The sequence below is a fragment of the Clavelina lepadiformis genome, chromosome 6 (genome assembly GCF_947623445.1).
Source record: "Clavelina lepadiformis chromosome 6, kaClaLepa1.1, whole genome shotgun sequence".
Lineage (NCBI taxonomy): Eukaryota > Metazoa > Chordata > Ascidiacea > Aplousobranchia > Clavelinidae > Clavelina > Clavelina lepadiformis.
The window spans coordinates 3,367,439-3,391,221 of NC_135245.1; the positions used below are offsets into that span (position 1 = coordinate 3,367,439).

The 23,783-nt window shown below is 39.4% G+C and overlaps 2 protein-coding genes and 2 non-coding genes across 5 annotated transcripts in view; 3 read left to right on the forward strand and 1 right to left on the reverse strand.

Moving 5' to 3' along the window:
- LOC143462734 (A disintegrin and metalloproteinase with thrombospondin motifs 16-like) overlaps nucleotides 1-23,099 on the forward strand; it is a 29,966-nt gene extending 6,867 nt beyond the window's left edge. The window contains exons 3-24 of the mRNA XM_076960989.1: nucleotides 663-1,003; nucleotides 4,591-4,753; nucleotides 9,028-9,317; nucleotides 11,214-11,297; nucleotides 13,369-13,525; nucleotides 14,144-14,249; nucleotides 15,274-15,411; nucleotides 16,316-16,475; nucleotides 17,399-17,500; nucleotides 18,067-18,279; nucleotides 18,509-18,623; nucleotides 18,794-18,924; nucleotides 19,099-19,222; nucleotides 19,333-19,444; nucleotides 19,692-19,833; nucleotides 20,324-20,489; nucleotides 20,573-20,699; nucleotides 20,876-21,080; nucleotides 21,226-21,399; nucleotides 21,561-21,839; nucleotides 21,920-22,073; nucleotides 22,182-23,099. Coding sequence (XP_076817104.1) covers nucleotides 663-1,003; nucleotides 4,591-4,753; nucleotides 9,028-9,317; nucleotides 11,214-11,297; nucleotides 13,369-13,525; nucleotides 14,144-14,249; nucleotides 15,274-15,411; nucleotides 16,316-16,475; nucleotides 17,399-17,500; nucleotides 18,067-18,279; nucleotides 18,509-18,623; nucleotides 18,794-18,924; nucleotides 19,099-19,222; nucleotides 19,333-19,444; nucleotides 19,692-19,833; nucleotides 20,324-20,489; nucleotides 20,573-20,699; nucleotides 20,876-21,080; nucleotides 21,226-21,399; nucleotides 21,561-21,839; nucleotides 21,920-22,073; nucleotides 22,182-22,294 — 3,596 coding nt within the window. The 3' untranslated portion in view covers nucleotides 22,295-23,099. The remainder of the gene's footprint in view (nucleotides 1-662; nucleotides 1,004-4,590; nucleotides 4,754-9,027; nucleotides 9,318-11,213; nucleotides 11,298-13,368; nucleotides 13,526-14,143; nucleotides 14,250-15,273; nucleotides 15,412-16,315; nucleotides 16,476-17,398; nucleotides 17,501-18,066; nucleotides 18,280-18,508; nucleotides 18,624-18,793; nucleotides 18,925-19,098; nucleotides 19,223-19,332; nucleotides 19,445-19,691; nucleotides 19,834-20,323; nucleotides 20,490-20,572; nucleotides 20,700-20,875; nucleotides 21,081-21,225; nucleotides 21,400-21,560; nucleotides 21,840-21,919; nucleotides 22,074-22,181) is intronic.
- LOC143462976 (septin-7-like) overlaps nucleotides 1-23,783 on the reverse strand; it is a 131,832-nt gene that overhangs the window by 38,389 nt on the left and 69,660 nt on the right. The window lies entirely within an intron of this gene.
- Nucleotides 20,136-20,207, forward strand: Trnae-cuc (transfer RNA glutamic acid (anticodon CUC)). The gene has a single exon. It is a non-coding gene; the product is annotated as a tRNA-Glu (tRNA).
- On the forward strand, nucleotides 20,214-20,284 carry Trnag-gcc (transfer RNA glycine (anticodon GCC)). Its single transcript has one exon. It is a non-coding gene; the product is annotated as a tRNA-Gly (tRNA).

The following is a 23,783-nucleotide window of genomic DNA, read 5'->3' on the forward strand; positions in this document are numbered from 1 at the left end:
TACAAGCAACTAGCTTGCTTAGGTCGCCCAAGGTCAATAAAGAAATATTTTCCTTGTTTGTTTAAAATGTTTGCCGAGTTTCGCGACTTAATGCTACTCCACTTCCGCTGGAGTCTGACTAGTTGGCTACAGCTCAGTGGGAAGTCTGTGGAAAGCTGTGGCGACGGTGAAATGTTGGTCTTCTTAACAAGAACATGGCGGCTTACAGCAGACCTTGAATTCTGCACATTTGTCTCAAAACGCGTTTTGAAATTGGCGCTACGTTTCTCTCTTTTTAAATGTTTTATAACATCCTGCACGACGCGGGCTGTCACCTGTAAATCGAACACATCTTTTGTGTTCTCACGTGATATTCTCTCTTTTATGTTTGGCGTGTATTTGTTAACATCTTAAACCTATTTGTTTGCCTTGTGTGAAATAGGACATTGACGACCGCATCTTAAACAACATAAAATGCATAAATGTCGTCTATTAATTCCGAAGTTATACACCGCTGAATAAATCGGCTTGTTTGCGGGATATGCTCTATATTTGACGTGGTCAATTTTATGGCCGGAATCGGCAGTGCTTTGCAAAAAAGTCTGACCTAATACCTAGAGCGTGTGGTAAAATTTGAAAGTTACAAAGAAAAATATTCATGTTTTTGCGTCTTCTTCTTGCAGATTTTGAGATCGTCGTACCGGCCCTGGTCGATCAAGAATACCGCCACGTGACGTATCATGTACGTCATAAGCGTATAAACCGCGTGCGACGTGACGTCATTGATGACATCATTGATACCGACGAACTCGGTTTACGGTACGCCGTTTCTGGTTTCGGACACAATTTCCGTGTGCATCTGGAATCAAACAAGCGTCTCTTTGCTCCCACCTTTTCGGTAAAAAGAGTCCGGCGGGATGCGGAGGAAGTCTTAGACAAAAGCAAGAGTATGGGATGTCACTACCACGGACGTGTTACGTCACACAAGGACGAAATCGTAGCCATGAGCACGTGCGAAGGATTGGTGAGTTGACGCCACTCCATAGAAATCTTTTAAAGCCCCGATTTTTCATATTGATAATTATGATGCTGATAATTCAACACCGTGTGTTCTTGTATAAATCTCCACAAAGCCAAAACCAATGCACAAATCCTTGTTATACGCTGGTAAACATAGAACTTAGTCCAGTCTAAAGCCAACATGAAGTTGGGCGATAAATTAAGTCCGCTCCGACAACTTATTGGGCGCCTGCGTTAGGACCACCCATCGTAAAATTGTCTCAAAGAAATTTCAATGCCTTTACAAGTCCAGTTGACACGTTTACAATGCCATAGGTCCACATTAAATTGCCAGATCCTACAAATCGCATTTTCAGTCTTAACAATGGCGTCCGGATGTGGGAATGTTATGACGTCATATAATAGTAAGTCTTTTCTCATAGTCGGTTGCTTTTCGTGTGAAATCAAGCTGCAATTTTAGCTGAACCAGGTGAAAGTCAAGGTTTTGTAAGTTTCAAAGCACTCCACCTTGCTCCATAAAGTAACCCGCCGAAAACCGTGAGAATGTTTTTCGTACGCCTTAAGAAATCATGGGGAAGTTGGCCTATAGTTAAACATTACACAGGTAAAGCCGGGATCGCTATGTTTTGTATCGACTGGTTTTAGCACAAAAGCAATGGACTGGGCAACCAGGGGACCACGGTTGGTCAAGCGTTTCTGAAAGACTTAATTGAATTTTTTCCAAAGTACGGATTTTCCCTTTCTTATCCTTCAAAGTACCTTGTTTAACCCCGTTTAAGTCTTTAAATCTGGCCGATAATTTCGGCTTGGTGCTCGTTGTATTTTCCCCTATCTGGCAACTGTCAATCATTCTTTTCTCCAAAATGAAAATACTTTGTAATCCGGTAAGACCATCGACTAAATAGTTGTGTCCTCGCCTCAACTTATTGTTTACTGCTGATTTCCAGTCATTTCGTTTCACATTCGACGCTTTCAGACTTTTGTCTTGTCAATTTTGAGTTTTGATGTTGGGAAGGTATATAACGTTTTTGACGAGTTTTGTGTGTGAAAAGGATATGGTGCATTTTAAACAATTGGTTATGTTAGTTTGCTGTAGATTTGTGTTCTTGTAGGAGCAATTTGTATACGTTTTTGGCATTATGCGTTTTGCGGCATTTTGCTTTAAATGTTTCCTTATTTGACCATTTTTGATATGCTCTTGAAGGCCTTTCGTATTCTCGGCCAGTAGTTCGAGACCCTTTCTCAAGTGCTCGTGACAATGAAAGCTGGCAGCTGTGTAACTTAAGCCCAATCCTTGTTCGTAGCCCTTCAAAGTGTCGAAATTACACATTACATCATCATTTTCACGATCGAGTGCATCCCTCAAAAGACCGGAATCGCGCGTCCGACCTCCCGCCGACGACAGCTCGCACGTCCGTTCTCGCTACGCTCCATCAAATATCAATGCCGTTAAGTAAATGTTTGAGTGTCTTTTATAAAACAATGTGTTGATTGACGGTCCTAAATTAGATGTGGCCAAGGCTCAGAATTTGAGTGATTTGAATGGCTGCATGTATTTGTATATACAAAGTAAAAATTTAATCACGAAATTAGATAAATGATCAAAGGATTTCGTGAAACGAAAAAGCCAAATGCTCAAAAGAATAAACTATGAAAACCACCATGTTCAACCACAATATTATTATGGACATAACCAATAAACCTTTGCATGTACTCGGAGTTTATTAGACCACACGTTGCTACTCAATAACCGAAACCCAATTGAAAAAAATTGTAAATATCAGATTTATTGGCACATTTGCTGCATCGTAATTCGTTACTCTCTCGGCAGCGTAAGAGGTCATTGTGGGTGTAGATACCGCGAATTTGTTGAACTTGCTAGTAGATCCATTGGCAATACATACCAGTGTAGAGTTTACGAGAGTAAACGTCAGACTTGTGAAGTTGATTTATGAAAAAGTAGCGACTACATTTTGGTTAATTAAAAAGAAAACGTTGAACAGTTAAACTTGTCACTTTTTACCCGATGTTAGTATTTGTAGAAAGTTTTAACCGATAAATTACAAGTGACAGTTCTAGGCTATGGGTTCCGTATCGGGTTATATTTAATTGTGGCGGTTATTAGTGCGTTTCTCGTACTCAATTCATCGAGCATGATTTACATAGGGACGGTAAATTGGGATTGCTGCGAGGTTTTGCAGCTTTCTATTGTGAATGCGACAAAGAAAATCTTTGTTTTTTATTGTCTTCCACTCACAATCGGGAACAACGACCGAAGTTTGTTTAAATATTTACCCTTCCTTTTATGAATGGGCAATGCGTTCAGATTTATCGTATAGGTGGTAGTAATAATAGGGCTTTTGATCAAGCTATAACAATGAATTACATCATAGTAAAGATGTTAAGTATATTCGCTTTTAAAGTTACTGTCAAAATGAAGCACTTGTTTCTATGCAAAGCCAATAACCACATCGATTTACCGAAACCGGTAAATTCCCTAAAGGGCACTTAATTGTTTGCCCGCCATTTGGCAATGTCTGAACTGCAAACTTATTAGACAGTTATTGCCGTTTCATGTCGATAAAAGTCGGTTTTCTTTTTCGTTGTTATCTCATTTCACAAATTTTTGATCTCTCGTAAATTTGCAGTAAAGTTTAACAGGTCAGTTGACAAGTTTATCACTTTCACGAATGTAAAAAGTTAATGCAAAGGGTTTTATTGCGTGCAGGTTTCATTTTGGAGGTCAGCGTGTTTTGGCAAGATATTCACAAAGCTAACAAACGCTTAATAAGTTAAAGAGTCGATGGAAAATTAAATAAATTGAGTGAAAGGGGTGCTACATAGTAAAATCTGTGTTATACTTGTTTGAAAATCACCGAGCAAATACACTATATGCCTTGACGACAAGCAATTTAAACAAGTCCCTTGGGTATTACTCCTTCAACAAACGGATGTGCTTTTAACGACAGTTACGGACGACAAGCCGTTACAGCTGTGCCTTAATGAAATATTAAAACACTTCAAACACTTAAAGTGTTTCATTAACTAACCCAGTCATTGCTAGAAGACAGGGCGTTGTACGCTGAAAATTATGGGGTGTTTTCAGAAATTTCAGCTTATTAAATACGATTATCGTGTTACGACTTTGAAAAGATATTACACCGTTTTAAAGCGTCTTTGTTCGGATCTTTAAACTTATAAATTAAACGTCATGGGGTAAGTCTCTGAACGTTCATGGCGTCACGTTTGTGGTACGCCTTGGCAGAGGTTGTGGTAAAGCCTTATCAGCCGAATAAAACATTTGAAAACCCAAGTTAAAAAAACAATTATAGAGTCTTGCAGCCTGTTAACACTCTAAGCTGGATTAGTTTTTGTGCCTGTGAAAAAGCGCACCTGCGCAAATCTAGGATAAGATTTTCCACTTAAATTTAAATCGAAAGAAGCGGAAGAAAATAACGTTTTCGAAATCATCAATATGTGTGCTCGAAGTCTCAATGCTTAACAGTTTGCTCTAACACCTGTTTGCTTATTTGTACAGTTGCCCGCATTATGCTTAACCAGTTTAACCGTGTTTCTTCCGAAATTTTGCAGACCGGCCTAATTCGGACAGATGAGGACGACTTTATCGTCGAACCGGTTGCACCTCACGTCAATCACTCGTTCGTTGCCCCGCAGCAACCCCATATCCTGTACAAGCGGCAGCATCTCGATAAGGGGAAACACCGACTTCACTACTGCGGCAAGAAACACCGATGTGAGTATAGTGATGACGTCATTTTTTAATGAAGTGATGGGAAAATGGCGTTCAATCAAAAGAGCGGATTAGAAGCGAGGGCAATTTTCAACTAATCGTATAATGATTTTATTTTTTGTAACGTTTTTTTTCACTTGATTGCAGTAGCTCAGCAATAATTCAGCAAAATTTTGATAAGCCGCGTATTAATGTAAAAGGCAGAGACAGCTGTCTAGATTGTTTTTGAGCTAAAGGTACGCCTTAAGAATAAGCGTTGAACTTAGGTCACTTCACACAATGAGAGGCTTTAATTGCCAGAATAGGACCGGAAAGACCACTTCTACAGTAGTTCAGATAGCGTGCAATTACAGGCTTATTTTTTTGACATCACTTATATGTTTTATAACCAAATTCGGCTTTGATAAATATGAATATAGGTGTGTCTAGCACGCTTATGAATGCCTATGAGAAAATGTGTTTTTTTAGCTTACGTTTGTTTTTAATATCTTATAATTTTTATACAGATAAAAGATGTTTTTTGTTGCAGTCGGCCATTATAACTATATCATTGTGTAAAGTTTTTGACAATACTGCCTTTGAACATCAGCGAAAACTTATAAAAGTTATGTGTTAAGGTCTATTACGTTATTAATTCCGCATTTTCACTCTCATGTTTTTTCAACACAAGTAAGCTACTGCATTTTATTTAGTGAATATATTCAAGTCGAAAGAAAACACGTGTTTCAACCCTTGACTAGCTAAGAGTAACGCAAAAAAGTGTTCAGAAGTGTTAGTTAGTTTGTTTTTCCAGACATAGTTTCATTTGTCATTTACAGTAAACATATATTCTACCAGATGCAGGACCTTTATGTTTAAACTGGTAAGAATGGCTCAAAAACCAAACTAGCCCTACTCAAAACTTTGTTTTTCCGTGGTTTGATTTCTTTCCGAAACTGTCGTGTGACACGTGGGTAATGTTTACGGTTGATCTATATTCTATTATGAGGTCATAAACGCTTGTTCAGTTTCCCCATGAAAAACTTGTATTCCTTTGAAAACCATCAAGATTCTTGGGCTCCACTATGACTTGTTTTTTGTCACACGGCTATCTCATCACGAGAAACATTGTGTCGTCACAAGCATGGTTGTTTGCTTTTAGCAATTACGTCATTATTAAGGCATAGTGTCTAAACTTTAAGGCACAGAAAAAAATCCAAGATTTTTAAGCACCGGTCCTGTGGAATGCATTCGATTTTGTGACAGACTATAAATGGTTTTTATTGCGACTCATTTTTCCACCCATAGATGATACCATCTATGATCCATTCATCCTAATGGAGCCAGGGTGTCCGCTTTTAAGTGGAAGGTCGGTTATCGTGCTATTTGCGATTGCTCTTTTTTGCAAACTGACCAGACTTTTTAAACTTCCACGCAATACCAGCTTTGTAAAGTACGTTCAGATGTGCATTATGGGTAAACCACTGGCCCCTACCCATCATGTTCTTGTTTCAGAAAAAAAATTTGGATTTTTCAAGCTTCGGTTTTAAAAGCAAATTCATACAATGTGGGACTTCTAACCTTTGCGCGTGCAATGTGGCAATGGTGCGAAATTACAACGCCGCAATCTATACTGTTTCAAATCAAAGTCCATCCTTTCGCTGACTCGTCAAGTTGACCCTTTCTTTGTCAGAATAATTATCTTTAGTAGTTATTTGATGACATCATCATCCCTTTGTAATTTATGAATTCGTCATCCTGCCAGCATACCCTAATGTTTTGACGGTAGTGTGGCGTTTGCACAGACATTGTAGAATATTCGCCTAAATACCAGGAATATTTTAAATTCAGTGGATAACCGCAACCTTAAAGGAAAAGCGCCCAAATATGAAATTTTCCATAACAGTCTCCCAAAGGGTTTGAGCGCATAACAACGTTACGTCGTGTTTTAAACTTGAAGCGTCGGACGCGCTCTAGTCACAAGATAACAAGGTAAAATTTCAATTATTAAACGTCTAGACTCGATAAAACAATCAATACATTTTACAGCAGCGCTTCATCCTATTCACGTAGCTGGATTGCGACAATAGCTATTCATGGGACTGAACATTTTTGCGGCATTACTGTAATCTTTCAATTAACAGAGCTGAGCTTCTCAATTTTAGTACAAGAACGGGAAAATCCCTGTAAAAACAATTCGTAATCAGATACATCTGTTATTTTTTCCACTTTTCTTTCACTACAACATGATGCCATATCATGACATATCGCCTTTAAGGCCTTCGCCGCGGTTCGTTTCAAATTTCAGCCGCAGAAAAGCACCCGACCAACATCACAAGTTTTTGATTGTTTTGTTTAATGACGTAACCATAAGGAATTCTGGCGTGGTTCAACAGACTTGGAAACAGATTCCAAAAGGGAAAGTGTAACTTATAGCCTACAGCCCTACAATAAACCGGGTCTTTGGCTGATCTTACAAAAAAAGAGCTTTTAATGTCTCAGTTTTTTTTTGTTTCAATGAAGTCATCCTAGCGCACATTCTGCGTTTAATCACTGAGCTTGCAAAGTGCCTTTGATCTGGCTTTTATTTTTGCCGGTCAGACAAAAAGAGCCCAGTTAGTCATAGGTTCAAATCTCGATGGAGGAGAAGCGCAGACGCCGGGAAGTATTTTTTGTTTGCTGAAAACTTAAGGTGCGCTTAGACCGATTTATTTTATGGCGTACACGTGCGCGTAGAAGCGGTCTCTACAAACACATTCCTTTGTCTTGATTGACCTTGTTTGGGGTTGTGGATGGACTTGTTTTGATTTTTGCAAGCTGTTGGGCCGGCTGCCAACTGTTTACACGCAGATATCTGCTGACGCTTTGTGGGAATTCGCGCCATAGCCTTTTGATTTCATTCTATACGTGATATTTTTATAGGGTTGGAGCCAGAGGTGCATAGATTTGACGACTTGTAATCAGATAGAATTTGACATGCTAATACTTTAAACAAAACTCATAGAAACAGATTAGTTTTGAAAAATGTAACATAAAGCTAGGCGTTTTAAATGGTATTCAAATGGAAAAAATACCTGGTTTATACCCCATAATCAACTTATGCGTAAACGGTAAAATCTAACAGACACTTCCTGGCTGTTTTGTTTATGTCTGATGGTACGTACAAGGAGACTTAGATGAAATTTTCTTCAAGTACCTTCCATTTGGCCCCGATCTTACGTGATCGATTGCTTGTAGACCAACGTGAAGGCTTTGTTAGCTCAGAAAGAACATTAATGACGATTTATCGATAAAAATAAGCGTCGCCTTGGTAACGTTTCTCTTTTTTAGTGATTGTCTGTGCAATACTGTGTTGCCCTGTCTCGTATGGGACATCTTTTATCGATGACTGACCTCTTGTTAGAAAAATTGAATGTTCCCCTAAAACGGTCACGTTTTAAACCGTTTTTGTAAGCAGTTCTGTCAAAAAACGACTGATCAATTACCCGAAGGCTTTGAGCACCGCAACTAACACAAAAGCCAATTATCCTAAAGCTAACTTTTGCGTATTGACCAAAGGCCCTAAGTTCAAAACTACGCTAAGCCCCTATTTCCGTGTTGTAAAGGTCAAAATGTAGGGAATAGTCATGACTCTCAGTCAGGCTAATCCCGACGAGTTTAAGGCGGGCACGTTTTGGTTGATTTGTCCTGTTTTGCACACGCCGAGATTTTTTTTAGTTTTCCCGCCAAGAAAGTTCCCTTGATCCGGAATGTTTGCTCCAAAAGCTCCGATCGATTTGTTGAATTTATGTGTTAAAGCTAATTTGTACAAGACACCCGATGCTAATCCTCTGGTTAAATCATCCCATTCATTTGGAGGTGTTAAGCCCAGATGATAATGGCCCAATTGCATACGCGGTACATTGCACTTAGATCTGGGTTAGATTGATCTTTTAGATTGGCGTTTGTGAATGGGAGTTGGTTTAAGTTCAAAGAACAAAAAGTTACTCCGTTTTTCAAAGTGTAATGAAGCTGTTCAAAGAAGATGAGATAGTGATAATGCTTTCAATATAAGATAAATATGCGCTTCTTGATTGATTTTACTAAGTAACGTTTGATCTCAAACATTGTCATGGGAATTTTGTTTTTTTTTTCGTTTATTTTTTGTGTAAATTGTTTGGAGAGACTCGCAAGACGCAGCAGAAATAGCTCACACATCTGTATAGGCTACACAGAAACATTAACACGGTGGCAAGTGTTTTATTTTCTCTGAAACGCTCTTCATGCTTTTCTCATCCAAGATTACATTTTTTTCGCAGATCCGGTCACAATTCCAGAGTCCGAGTCGGGCCGGACCATCAAAGTACTCTCAAGCGGCGAGATCGAACTTGAGGAGGAAGATTTATCCTCCAACATCAGGCGGAGACGATCTTTGGACGTGCAAGGTTATCGCGAGAATGACGTAGACAATTACGTCACGGAAAACGCTGCAAGAAGACCGGAGAGCAAGAACGTGGAAACCCTGGTGGTGGCCGACCGTGATATGATAAGGAACCATGAGCGTGATCACCGCGACATCACGACCTACGTGCTCACGGTCATGAACATGGTAAGTGCAGTAGTTTAAAGTTTTTGACACCATGGTCCACAAGTTTCAAGTCATATTGTCAAGTTTAAGATTATAAGACTTTTCTCGAAAATATTAATTCCATGCGACTTAAGAAGAAATTTTGGTTTAAAAACGATTTGATCGTTTATTAAAAATAAATGCTATGATCAAACGACCTCTTACAACGTTAGTAAAATTTTGCAACTTAAACACTTCAATAAGCTTATTTAGCAACGGTAACACAGTAATCATTAGCAATGCTCTTACGCTACTTAGCTGGTGAACGTAAACATCAAGTCGTAATTTTAAACTTTGGGGATAACTTTTCGTAAACCCATCCCACGGTTTTTGCATCCCTTTCTGTATTTCCTATGAATCTTTTTATCTCCGTTTGGTGCCAAATGCCCTTGCCGTAAAGTCAAGGTCACAGTGTGCTTGTCAACAGTTCATTACGTACTGTGCTTAGCAAAACAAGCGTAGCCATTGTTTACAAAACCTTTATACAGGCGCCGCCTATAAAAAGCATTCCAAAAACAAAATGATACCTTTTGCAGTATCGTTTTTAGCAGTCAAAACTGCGATTACGTGGTAGTTTACATAACTGCTTCTTTGTGATGTTGCGTCTTCGTGTTAGATACAGATCTTTTTACTTTTAGAAAGCCGCAATTTCTTGATTTGGACCGGAGAGCATTATTGCACGCACAATGTTTTGACTGATTATGCTGTGTTGACGCGTCGTTCAAATCTGTCATCGATTTATCAAATTTTCTTTGTCGGCAAAATCTTGTGCCTATTTTTCTTTGGAAATGCCTCGTCCCTTTAACGCACATAATCTTACATTCTGTGTCAGAAATCGTTTATGGTTCGGTTATTGTTTGATAACAAAACGTATTGTTACGTCACGTCGTTCAACAACAAACGAATTTAAATTTTGATGAACAGGCCATTGTGAAGTAACCGGATTTGTTTCCGTTTATCAACACTAGACTTTGATGTACGGTAATACGTTTATCAAGTTTTTGTGGGGTTCGCCAAGTCAACAAATCCTATTGTTCCATCTGTCGAGAATTTTTCTTTCGAACTTGGCTCGGGTCAGAGGCGACGCTTTTTAAAGCTCGCGGAAACTGACATGACAAAAAGGATGTGCAAATACCCAGTACGACTTCGATGCGTAGCAGTGGCATGTATCTGGTATTTCCACCTTCGGTTATACATTATTTATGTTTAAAATGAATAAAAAACGAGCTAAAGACGTCGGTTGTGAAAAATGCTTCCCTTGATATGCTGGCATCAATTAACTGGATCTGGTACTAGGTAGACTGTAGGTACATTACTGAGGCAATTGCAAGGAAAGGGTTCTATGGGCTATGACACAAAACAAAAATACAGTAAAAAAACGGTTTGTGAAATTATTATTAATAGTGACAATACAGCATTGATAAAAATGTGCTCTTCTCTAAAGGCTACTAGACAATTTGCAGATCATTTTCATCAGTTCAATTCTTCTTGTTCACTGGTGCAGAAAAAAACAATGTCATGACCGAAACGAATTTCGCTTCAAATTCTGCTAAAATTACGCTTTTAAAAGGACCGTGCGTGACTTTCCCTTGCTTCAGTTTCTCTATAAACATTTAAATCCATTTCAAACGTTCCCAAAGTAAACATATTGCCATTAAGTGTATTATTTACCTTTCACCTTGGCACTTCGTTGCATTTTAACTAAGAAGATTATGACATCACAGGATATTTTAAGGCATTTTGGAAATCGTAAAGCTACGCTGTTGCTTAAATTACCAAAATGCTTTCGATTTTACTGTTAGGTTTTTGCTATTAACTTATGATATACCGTATTGGTCCTTTATTTTTTGTTTTTATTCAATTTCTATGGCTTTACAGGTGTCTGGATTGTTTTTGGATCGTACTTTGGATGGAGAAGTGAATATTGTGCTTGTTGGATTGATGCTTATGGAAGATAATGAGGTAACAATTAGGATTATTAGGTCACTTTTGCCTTACAGAGAAATTTTGTAAAACCTGTCGTCCACTCCTCGTTTCTCAATCTTCTGAAATTTTCAATAAAAATTTTCTTCCTGAAAATACTGAGTTAAATAAAAAACAAGATTAAACGGGTTATTTTACTTTAATGCGCAATTGGCCACGACTTCTTTGACTAAATAGGATAATTTCAAGATTTGTTGATTTTGTAGTCTCCACTTCGGGACCGTCCCTAAAATGATAAAATTACTTGTGGCGTCTGCGTCTGGGGTCGATTGTACGTGACCTTTAAGCGACGACGGAAGAGGGTTTCTATCGGACAGAAACTAAATTGAATTAGAGTCTTTTGAGGGGTTATGTTATTTACGTCTGTAGGGTGATGCGGTATGTTATTCCAGTCCCAAGTGAAATCAGGCTATATGCCAGGGATGGGCAAACTTGTTCAATGAAAGAGTCACTTGCGGAAAGCTACAAACACCAGCGAGCCGCAAAATCAGTAGTGTCATTACAAATACGGCCAACAAAGCATGGATAATGAACAATAATCGATATTACTACTCAGCTAGAAGAGCCACAAAAAACTTTTCGGCGAGTCGCAGTTTGCCCACCTTTGCTATATGCAACGAGAGAAGCAAGCAACAAATTTGATATTAGCGATTGCAAGTACGATGTTGTAAACATGCATTAGCATTAACTGCCTAGTGATACGTCTTGCTGCAGTATGTATTGATAAAAGGAAATATCAAATGGCGGAGCAAAAAATTTCTGTTTGCCGTCTATGCTGCAGCTACAGCGATGCAGCCTAAGACCTCTAAAAATTTTTAGCCGCGGATTTGCGTAACTGCTTTCAGCGAACTCTTAAATACATTCCTGTTAAGTCCAAAGCTAAAACTCCCGTTGCAAGTGTGCCTGGCATTTTCGTTATTTTATCGCACAATCACTCTTACCAAATGTCAGATAAGAAACGGTTAGCATGTTTCGCGTGGTTTTTACTGGCAAGTGGCAATGTTCTCAATTCTGAATAATAACGGCGGCACAGCATTGCATGCTGGACGGGCGGGGAGTTTTGCTTTTAGTGTTCCACTGTAACTGCGGTCTTGTTCTTTTGAACCTAAAGCCCCAACGGGCGTTTGCGGTTTTCTATACATGTCTTGTTGAAAAGCAATCCCATAAAGATATTTTCGTATGCGCTGTGCACGGCGTAGGCCTATTCGATGCAGATACGTATCTCACAGGATTTGCGGTTAACATAGCAACCGAACTACCGCTTGTATATGCTGAAGCGTGAGTCATACGAACTGGCCTCTGTGGGAAAGGTTTGATCCATAAATCTTTAGCTCTACCTTAAACAAGAAAACCTTTTCCCAGCTGCACACTTTTGATCGTTTGTGGCTGCACAGAAACGAAGATTACAGTTACCAGCTGATGTGACAAATTGCTCGCTATGACCAAACAAACATTGATTGCTAAAGTTTGCTGAAGTCATAAAGGATACAAATCTGCGAAACTAGATGAAACCAGTTGGATGCCTGATATACCGTTGTGTTTGAATATCAACGGCCGTACATAAGCTTCTCGAAAGCCGCTTGCTAGCAATTGTTGAGCCGTTGCTAAAGAAAAATAGTTATCTAAACTATCCAACAGTTTTCCAATAAATGTACTTTAGACAATATCCCGGCAAACGAATCGATTGGCGCAATTTTTTTGTCTCGAGTATTTGAATGTAGTTGGTCGAACTTGTACCAGATTTAATTGCATTGGAAATGGGGCTTGTGTGGACGTGTCAACAGACTGACACTTTAGCAAATTTGCTTTGATTCGTCCAGTTTCGGCACTCTTATCACTGAGCATGTAAATCTGATTTCACGTTCTCGCGGAGGCTAAGCCTCGTTGTGGTGCTTCTGAACTTTTTGTTTGCCAGGCACAATGTAACTGCAACCTTGGTACGGTAATATGCCATTACTGGTTATTTCGGCTAACGCTTTAGCAATTACGTGTACTTCGAAATTGGATGTTTCAAATCTTTATCTTTGTTTTTTGTTTGTTTTTGTAATAGGGGCTGCACCTTGATCACAAAGCTGACCGCTCATTGGCCAGTTTTTGTGCCTGGCAATCCAATTTGAATCAGAGCGCGGGAAAGAAACCTGATCATTCGATTCTACTCACTGGAATTGACATTTGTGTTAGCAAGAACAGCCCTTGTGAGACTTTAGGTGAGAACTTCTTGATCTGTCTCCGACTTGTTATAAACCGTATGGCTCAAAGACTGCGTGTCGCACAAATATCCCGCTTTTAGCTTTTAAAATTTAAGGTTAGAATTGAGGGAAGGGTTATGTTTTGGGTGAACTTTTTCCAAGAAGTCGTCTGCAGGCGTGGGAATTTATTCGTTCCGCGATTTGCAACGATTTCGAGGGAAAGCAGCTGTTTCGGACAGCGCAAATCTCACGGAAACCGTTTTGTTACGTTAGAATCAGCGTAGGTCCCGTCGCGGGGGACGTCAGGCAATCTTTGGAATGCGTTTGGAATTCAATGCATTCGTGGGAGGGAAAATAGAACACGGTTGGACAGATTTAGTAACTGTTATGCCCATAAAGCGTGCTTACAGCATTCAGCACTTTCGCCTATTGTGCCGACATATAACTGTACCCCCAGCGTTATTGAACAATGTGACCTGTTATCACTACTGGTGGTTTATTAAATTCCATAAATCGTCGTCATATAAACCAATATCTATTGCTCGTTAATAGCTGATCTCTCATTTAACCTCAACAGCTCTATAACCGAGTAGTTGACAAACAGTTATCACCACCGGTCCTGTTTTATGTTAACAGGCCTCGCACAAGTCGGCGGAATGTGCAGTGAACGGGACAGTTGTACAATTAACGAAGACATGGGCCTTGGTCTGGCCTTTACAGTCGCCCACGAAACGGGACACAGGTAACCAAAATGAACAAAATAGAATTTATGCATAGATACAGCGGATAAAAAATTATCCTTGTATGTTAACAGAATTTTTTCGTTGTTTACAATTTCGGTTTTGAATTCTGGCTTCTTGCTCTTTTCAACGAGATTGTTTAGGATTAATTTTAAAGTCATTTATAGTTTACTTGGCATTCTTAAGCAACAGGGCAAGTTATAGCACTTGACACGCAACGTGCGCCCAAGTAGTACTTTACGTTTTAGACCTCACTTCACTTCAATGGACTTTTGCCTTTGTTACTGTTTAAGTGTTATAAACAAGAGGTTTATTGGGGGGTTTAGAATAAAGCCATTTAATAAGTAACGATTTCATTGTTGGTCTGCCTATATGCCTGAAAAAATCGGCTTGTTTTTGGTGCTAAACTAATCGATCAAAGAAACTTGTTACTTACTATTCTATGCTTTCAATTGCCACGGGACACGGAGGGGTGAAAACCTCACCTTTAAAGGTCTAAAATCCCGATGATTAAAGGGGTTAATGTTCGGGGCGGTCGGCCAGGGGCATTTGCTTTTGTCGTAGGAGATTTTGTTATGATTGCTTTGAGGCGTCTGTCACCTTGAAATCGTCAAAGCGTTTTTGTTGTGACAATGTAGACGATACTTTCCAAATCTTCCCGCTCATAAAGGAATATTTTGAGACAATCTCTTCACAAAAGGGTATTTCAAAAGCGTCAAGTACGAGCATTAATAACCTTTTTAATGTGACGGAGAGTATATAAATAAAAGATCAAATGACCCATACATCAAAGCGAAACATAATTGAAGGGAACGATTTGTTATAATGACATAACGTTAAAATTTACGGAATAGGTTTAACGGAGGCCCAATATTATGGGGTGCTTGAACCAAAACGTAGATGATATAAACGAAAAGTTTGAAATTTTGGAAAGTTGTTGCCTCAAACTCGATACTCAACTCAACAAAAACACCAGATATTTCTGTCAATATTTTGCACGCATTTAACGTTATATGCTTATTGCAGTTTTGGAATGAAACACGACGGACAGAGCAACTTTTGCAGCAAACGAGACGGTCACATCATGTCGCCGACACTTAATGGACTCAATGGCGTCTTCACGTGGTCAGCCTGCAGCAGGGAAGCGATGAACGATTTTCTGAGGTCAGTTTTAAGCAATTTATAAGTTAGGAAAATTATCATCTAACTTGTTGAGTTCAATATTTTGGCGAAGTAATTTGATAAGGAAATTGACTGCTCCCAAATATCAGTTCAGAAATTATTGTCAACGAGACCTCGATTTCAACACAGCACGTGCAGCCGTGCGCATGAACAACTCATTGACCGATTGCTACGTACGTACTCCTGTTCTAAGAACGTTTTAATTTTGTTAACGATGACGAATCAGCGCGTAAACAGCAGCGACTACGGTCGTTCAGAGCTGATGTTTGGCGTAAACAAAACGGTTTATGTTGTAAACGAAGTGAGAGCGTCCGCAACCACACAAAACTTCTCGATCACCATTTGTTGGGGCAACAGCAGCCTTTTGCCGGTTCTGAGGTTAACCGCAGCCCTATTCGCTCTTAAAATTTGTTCGAGTGGTTTCTCACCCGCACGTATTACATCATCGACTTTTTGCATTACGTAATTGTTTTGTTATAATTTTTACACACAGAAATGTTTACTTTCTTTCAAACACTTCCTGTGTCGAAAGTTGAAAAGTTGTTTATTTTATAGAATAGACGTTGGTCAGGAAACGTGTCAAAAAGCAATTACTGCTTTTTAGATTGCGCCAACTGATTGAATAGACAAGCTTTCAGGCCTTTTTGTTTCTATGTATCGCTTTTACCTTTTAATCGCTATAGCTTGTAGTGTGACACATGCGCTGTAACTAACCCCTGTTTCCTTTCAATCACAAGTCCCAAATTTAATGACGTCACGACAAAAGTAAACGCGTTCCGCAAAATACGTGACGCGGAACAAAGGCATACGTCAGTTGACATCACAATGTGGTATTTTAGCGAGTCTACGGAACAACCACGATTCATTTTGTGCATCTTGTTTCCAGTGATGCCAATTCTGTGTGTCTGGATGATCATCCTGTCCCATTAGGGAAGTTAAATTTCCCTGATCGTCTTCCAGGAGAGATATACGACGGTGAGGAGCAGTGCAAATGGCAGTTTGGGGTTGGGGCTTCGCTCTGTGCTTTCAGATACAAACAGAAAAAGGTTTGAATTGATGTTATTGCGTTTAGAGCCATTTGTTTTGAATAATTTCTTTCTAAAGAAAGTCTATTTGTTTTTGTGATCATAAATATCGCAACATTAGTTTCTAATATAATTGGATTCCATCAAGTAACAGTAAAAATTAATCAATCGTTTGACAATATTGCTATAATGAAATTATTGTGTAAACTGTAAAATATATAACCGATGAGAACATCCGCGGTGTATTGAGTCTTGCTACGTCCACATGCAACATGTTTATTACGTCACAATGTTTGCTTTGTGGCGCCATAACAGCACAGCCAGTGCGGTTACGGCTTTGATCGGTTACAACTTTTTCTTGATTCATGTAAATACATATCATCAGGACATTATGTTAATTATAACACAAACATGCTGTCTAAATTCAAGTTACACCCAATCCCGCTTCAAAGCACGTGTTCATACAGCATATTGCAGCTGAAGGACATGTACTTTGTACAAGCACATTGAAATCCGAATCGACTCCCTTGACCGTATAATTATAGTCGATCAGAAAGACATGGAATATTTCCTGGGTAAACACAGTTTACACGTTTGACAGATGCTCTGTACGGAGGATGGGCACAAAATACGTTAAAACATAACCGTGTGCTTGGTGAGAACTACACAGGCGTAAGAAATGATAAATTGCAATTCTGGACCCAAACAAAGACAGTCTTTGTATCTGTTGTTGATAATTTGCTTTAAATTTTGTTGTTGCTTCATAATTGCTCCCTAAAGTTGTGTTATAGATAACTAAACAAAACAAAAACAACAAACTGGAAATTTTTAAAGGCGGAATTTGTAGCAATTTTAGGGTCATTACATTCTATAGTAGTTTTACTGTAGTAAGCATTTACACTTCAATATTCTTATATAAACACAATTACATTATTTTTCTGCAGTTTAGTATATGCAAGATTCTTTGGTGTGAACGCGAGGGCTCGAACATATGTGAGACAAAGTATATGCCGGCGGCCGAAGGAACACAATGCGGCATGGACATGGTAGGCGCTTTTTATTGAAATCTTGAAATTAACCATTTTCTGTTTTTTCTCGGTTGTAATCGCTTTATAAAAAGATTGGGCCAATACTGTTTTAGTTATTCATTTCTTTAACTTTGTATAAGTAGCCTACCTTAATTGGTGTTTCGGGTCGCTGTGAATTTCCCGTCTCACTGTTCATATACTCGCTACGATTAATACTTAATAATAGGCTATACATTTTTGGAGATTTTTGGATTTCTTCCGGTCGGTTGGACCACCCATAAACGTTGAAAGCGTATGATTAGCAAAATACACCTAACAGTCATATAGGCTTATCACACACGCATTGATCAAGCGAGATATCCCATCCAACATAGATGGGGTGAATTTGATCGTTACCTTTGGGTATGCTTTTGAGCGCCGCCTGTGTTTGACTACAAACCCCGTAAATATTTTAACGATTCTGAATTCATAATTCCAGCAATGAAATAAGCCTTATTGTTTTTTTTGGATAAGTCCTAAAATTACATTGATTTCAACTAAAGCTGCATCAATTTTAACAAAAAACTGTTGACTTTTGTACACAGTGGTGTAGACGAGGAGTTTGCGTGGCACAAGGTACCCCGGGTCCACAGGCGATAGACGGGGCCTGGAGCGATTATGGGTCCTGGACCCCATGTACCCGAACTTGTGGGGGTGGAGTTCAATACAAGAAGAGATACTGTAACAACCCCGAGCCTCGATTTGGGGGCAGGCATTGTGACGGCAGAAATAAAATCTTTCAAATGTGTAACACAAAGGTACAGTCATTAATTAATGCTAGTTTCACGACTTTACTAACATTGGTTGCTTAACGAAGTTGTTAACTATAGAATTAATCGATACACGCTGAAGGTTTGATACCAGCAGCACCCTTGGATAAGTTTGAATACGTAAAACATTATAAAAAAGCATGTACAGTGATTTAGGTGTAACTAAACGTCAGTATAGAAAAGAGTATGATTCAGAAATAGCCTACAACTGTTACAGCAATGCCCGCCTTCTCAAATCGACTTTCGAAGTCAGCAATGCGCTGAATTCAACAACAGACCTTACCGTCGGCGCTACTACAACTGGGTGCCTTTCACAAAATATTCCAGTTTTGGTAAGTGTTTGGCTTTTGCAGGTATAAAGAATTCGTTTTTTAACCCATGTATAAATGGTAAATGTATGCTACAGTATAATAGTAAATAGGCTGTGGACTGTAAAATGTACTATACTGTTTATGTTTATACTATAGCAAATGCAGTTAAGGATGTATCATTTTGGTTTTAGGACGGGACCAGTGCGAATTATTGTGCAAGGCAGAAAGGTACGACTTTTTCGATATGTTGTCCGACCAGGTGGTCGACGGTACACCTTGTGACGCGTCCAGCAAAAACGTCTGCATTCAAGGAAAATGCATGGTCAGTATACACTGCTGGCATATGAAAATATTGCTGACTAGCCAACATTAGGAAATGTCTTCATTTGTTCACAATGTAGTCTACTACCGCGCAAGGTTTTGCCGGTTTAGAGTAATGTAATTCTCTCTGTACCGTTTCAATGGAAAAGGTTTGCTTAAGTGCTTTTTACTATAGCATGTTGGGTGCGATTATGTGCTGGGTTCCAACGCAACCGAAGACATGTGCGGAGTCTGCAATGGGGATAATTCCACTTGTGAAACTGTGACTGGGACCTTTGCGGACACCGTTAGGCGGAGCGGTAAGCAAATACAAATCGTCAGTTAATTTTATGAAATCCCGTTTCAACTGGTTTGGACCAGTTCTTTGCTGAATTTTGGAAACTCAGGAAACCGAATCTTGTGTGTTTAGGTTATTACGAGGTTGTTCGAATTCCAAGGGGGGCGTACAGTGTACGAATTTGGGAGGAAAGATGTTGTACTCACAGTTACATTGCCATTAGAAGTGCAGTTGACACAAACAGGTAAAAGTTAAGCTCTTGTGCTGTGCCTGTAAATAGGCCTACTTTAAACCGATTTATTAGCAAATAACGTACCGACAGCCTATGCTTGCAAACCACTTTACGTCAATGTTTGTTAAACATACAAGTCCCAATGGCCAATATGGTTGAACGTTTGTTTGTTTGTTTTCCAACGCTAATCTTGAATGTTATAACGTTATATTTGTCAAACTCTGCTAGTGAGTGATTAGTTTGTAAACTTCCCTTTTAGATATTACCTAAACGGAAACTGGCGCATTGATTTATACGGAAAGAAAACATTTGCTGGGAGTGACTGGAAATACAACAGAAGGGTGTTTAAAAGCGAATCTATTTCTACGTCAGGTCCGTTGAAAGAAGATTTAATAGTTGAGGTAATTATAGAGTTTTCTTTATTAGGTTACGATGTTTTGAGAATACTGCACAGTATTTGACTTCGATAAGTTGCAATTAACTTAAAGATTTTAACGCATGTTTTAGGTTAAAACTGCATTGAAACTAAAACACATCGAAAATATGTTATTGCTGTAGCCTGTAAGTGCATCCAACTGCAAATCGTTGACTTTTATCACCGTCGCGGTTGGTAGTATAACAGAGAAGAAACGAGAGAAAAAAAAGAAAAAAAGATCTTATTGCGGCACTGTTAAATACGAATGTTACCGCAGTTACCAACGTCTCCCAGGTGGTCTAGTGGTTAGGATTCGTGGCTCTCACCCACGCGGCTCGGGTTCGATTCCCGGTCTGGGAACAGTTAGCATTGGTGGTTCAGTGGTAGAATCCTCGCCTGCCACGCGGGGGGCCCGGGTTCGATTCCCGGCCAATGCAAATTCTTTTTTTCTTCAAAATTTTTAATTTATGTTTCAGGTTCTGATAATTGTGCGAAATCCCGGTATAAGTTATACATATTCTATGCAAGCTATCGATAACAATTTGCCAGACTTGAATCTTGTTTCTCCGAAAACAACACCAATGTCACCCATTAGCGCTTGGAATGTTACTTACACTACGTGCTCTCAAAGCTGCGGCGGAGGTTGGTTGCTTTCCTTTGTAGAACACTAAATCGGCCGTTTATTCGTGAACAACTTTAAAACAGGCTGTCCAACTTGCTTTAAGGTACCCAAAAGTCAAACATCTTCTGTCTCACGGAATCGAAGATACTGGTAGACGACGACCAATGCGACCCTTCCACTAAACCTGTGGCACAAATAAAACATTGCAATACTATTGCATGTCCGCCCAGGTATGCAGACGAATACCGATATTAACATCTTTTGGCTACTGACTGCTACAACAACGAGACTACTGCACTTCACTTAATTTCAAAGCGTTTTTTGTAGTAGCCCAAGTTTGGACACTTTCTATGAAAAGTTAATTTAGAGACATCCATAAACGTCATATATACCTCTTACATTATAGATGGGCCACGTCAGAATGGGGGCAATGTTCGCGGTCGTGCGACGGAGGATTTCAAACTAGACAAGTAACTTGCAAAGAAATGACCTCGACTGGTGATGCTTATACGCATGAGTCGAGGTGCGACGTCTCGCGGAAGCCTCCAAGAAATCAAAAATGCAACGAGAGGGCGTGCCCAACGCAATGGCATGTCGGACCCTGGTCTAAGGTAAACGGTTTGGAATACATTTATTCATACAAGCCTGCAATAGCTTTTGCTCGAAGTGATTGGTCATAGCATTTCAAGGCTGATTAATTCGGCCACAAATTGACGTTGCACAAATAAGTAACACCTGTTGTGCCCTGCATGTCAGTGTTCACATGAATGTGGCCGAGGTTCGAGAACAAGATCGGTCCAGTGTCGCAGCGGGCTTAGAGTGGTTCGAAACGCCGCGTGCGATCGAAGCAAGAAGCCGAAGCGCAAAGAATCTTGCTTGATTGCATATTGCATTCGAAAATACCAATGGTTTATCACAGCCTGGGAACAGGTTGGTAAAAATTTAGCATCTGTTTTGATTCACCAAAAATATTGCAGATGTGACAGAAGTAATTTGCTTTCACGAAATGTTGAAACCACTGCGTTAAGAAAGCAACAAATGTTTTGGTCTGACACCGGAACACTTTAAAATAAACGGACGATTTCTTTCAGTGTTCCGCCACCTGTGGCACGGGCGTCCAAACGCGTGAACTTCAGTGCAGTTACAAGAACTCCAATGGTCAATACCGACGAGTGGGAGCTCGGCGATGCAAACGTGTTCGCCAACCTGGCGTTTCACTCCAAAAGGAATGCTCTCTAGCGCCATGTCCAGAGCAGGGTAACTCACAAGTGACAACCACTTCGAGCAGCAGATACCAACAGAACTATCGTAAAAAGCACCAGTTGCATGCTCGCCGAAGTGCTCGATGGATTGCAGGAACATGGCAAAAAGTAAGTTCTGATTACTTCAGAAATGGTACAGGTTGAAAGCTGCAGACTGAACGTTGACGCATTATTTTGTGTCCATCTAGTGTTCAGTTAGCTGTGGTGGAGGATACCAAACGAGGGCAGTAAGATGCTTACAATCTGGCCAATCTTCAAATGCATGTGCGCATCACAGAAAGCCTCCCAGCAGACGATCGTGCAATACATATAAATGCAATCTTGCAGCAAGTCATGAAAATTGTAAGTACAAGACTAAAAGATATATTCTCCATGGAATACAATAAATATAGCAACTTCATTGTATTAATCATAAAGGTCTACGATTTAATTTGTTACATTTTATTTCAGCTGCTGTGTGTGTCGACAAATTTTCCTGGTGCTCTTTAGTGCCACAACACGGCCAGTGTAACCACAGCTACTTCGGCCTTCACTGTTGTCAGTCGTGCACTGCTGCCGGCTAGTGGCGAATTTTAAAAGGAAAATATTTGCTAAAGGGACTAGCAGTCGCCGCCGGTGTTAGAGCCATACACCAGGCAGGTTCCATCCAAGTCAACTTGCGCAAGTAGTTGTAAAATTACTGCAATCTTTTTGGTGCTGTTTCTTTGAACACTTCAGTAGCCTGTGCATTTGCCGGTACCGTCGCATATGAAGGAACGATTTATTAAAGAAGTCCTCCTCGTTTCTACAGTTCGATTAAAAAATTTTGGCATTTCTCCAGACGTTGCCCCACACCTTGCCCAGTGTACGTCGTTGGGATAAGGCCTAACTTAACCTTATATTGCCTGCTATGCTCGACTCATACAAAAAGAAACTCATCGCTTTTCCATTTTTTTGCTTATTTTATGTATTTTTCTTTTGTCAAAGCAGCATATTTTAATTATTAGTCTTTTTTAATATGTATTCTTTTATACTTTTGTCTTTGCGCCCTGTTAAAAGTCTCATAAGCGTAAATGTTGCAATATTTCTATGTGAAATATTCGACATATTTTGTAAGAAAAAAAAACGATACCAAAATCACTGTTAGCATTTGTACTAAAGATAACACGAAACACTAACACCCCTATTTAAAATTACAGCTTTCTTCTGCATCGTTTTCATTTCGTTCTGCCAGCTAGGCTGGTTGTTCATTGTGTTTTGCGTTGCTCGACGTGTGACGTCACTTTCTGCTTTTCCGTTTAGATTTAGTATTCTTCGTGTTCGCCATTTTTCGCTAATAAGTCAATCAAAAGTACTGTAGCTTACGCTACAATTTGAAATGTTGGTGCTTGATACTCAAAGGTAAGAAACGTGCCGCGTATGTCAACTTATAGATCGGTCTGCTTCCAATTAGAGTTTATGAAGCAGTAGGATCGACTGACATTGCTTTCGCTGAGAACAGACCTCCAGACTACAGAGCTCAAGTCATAAGAAATCGTGCGAGCTAGCATTAAGTTTACTACCCTAATATTTTTAACATTCAGTAAACTACTTGTAGATGTTTGCGGCTTACTATAAGACCATTATTAAGTTATTACTATATAACGCTACTTACGTATAAGACAGATTCGTCTTTCGGTTGAAAAAGGTATATTTTTGTCTTTTAATTCTGTTATATTTAGCGTGAGTTACACCAGCAAAGAAAAATTTATGATTTGTTGAAAATTTCTATAAAATAGGAAAAACTTTAGATTGTTTTACTTTAGGCAGTTGTATTGCAGAAAGTTAAATAAAACACATAACTCGGACCTTTATTGCAGAGTTCGAATGGTTCCAGCGTTAGACGGGGCCCTGTACAGGCGGAAACTCAGGCCTAAAACTTAAATCTTTCCGACACTTTCGCGCCCGTGCTACTGTCCTTTGGACAAAAACAGCGCATTTTGAAACAAGAATGGTTGCAGTAAGCAAAAGGAGCATGTTGAAGAATTCAATGTTACTACAGAGCAGTGTTTCTCAATTATTTTTCTTCAGTCG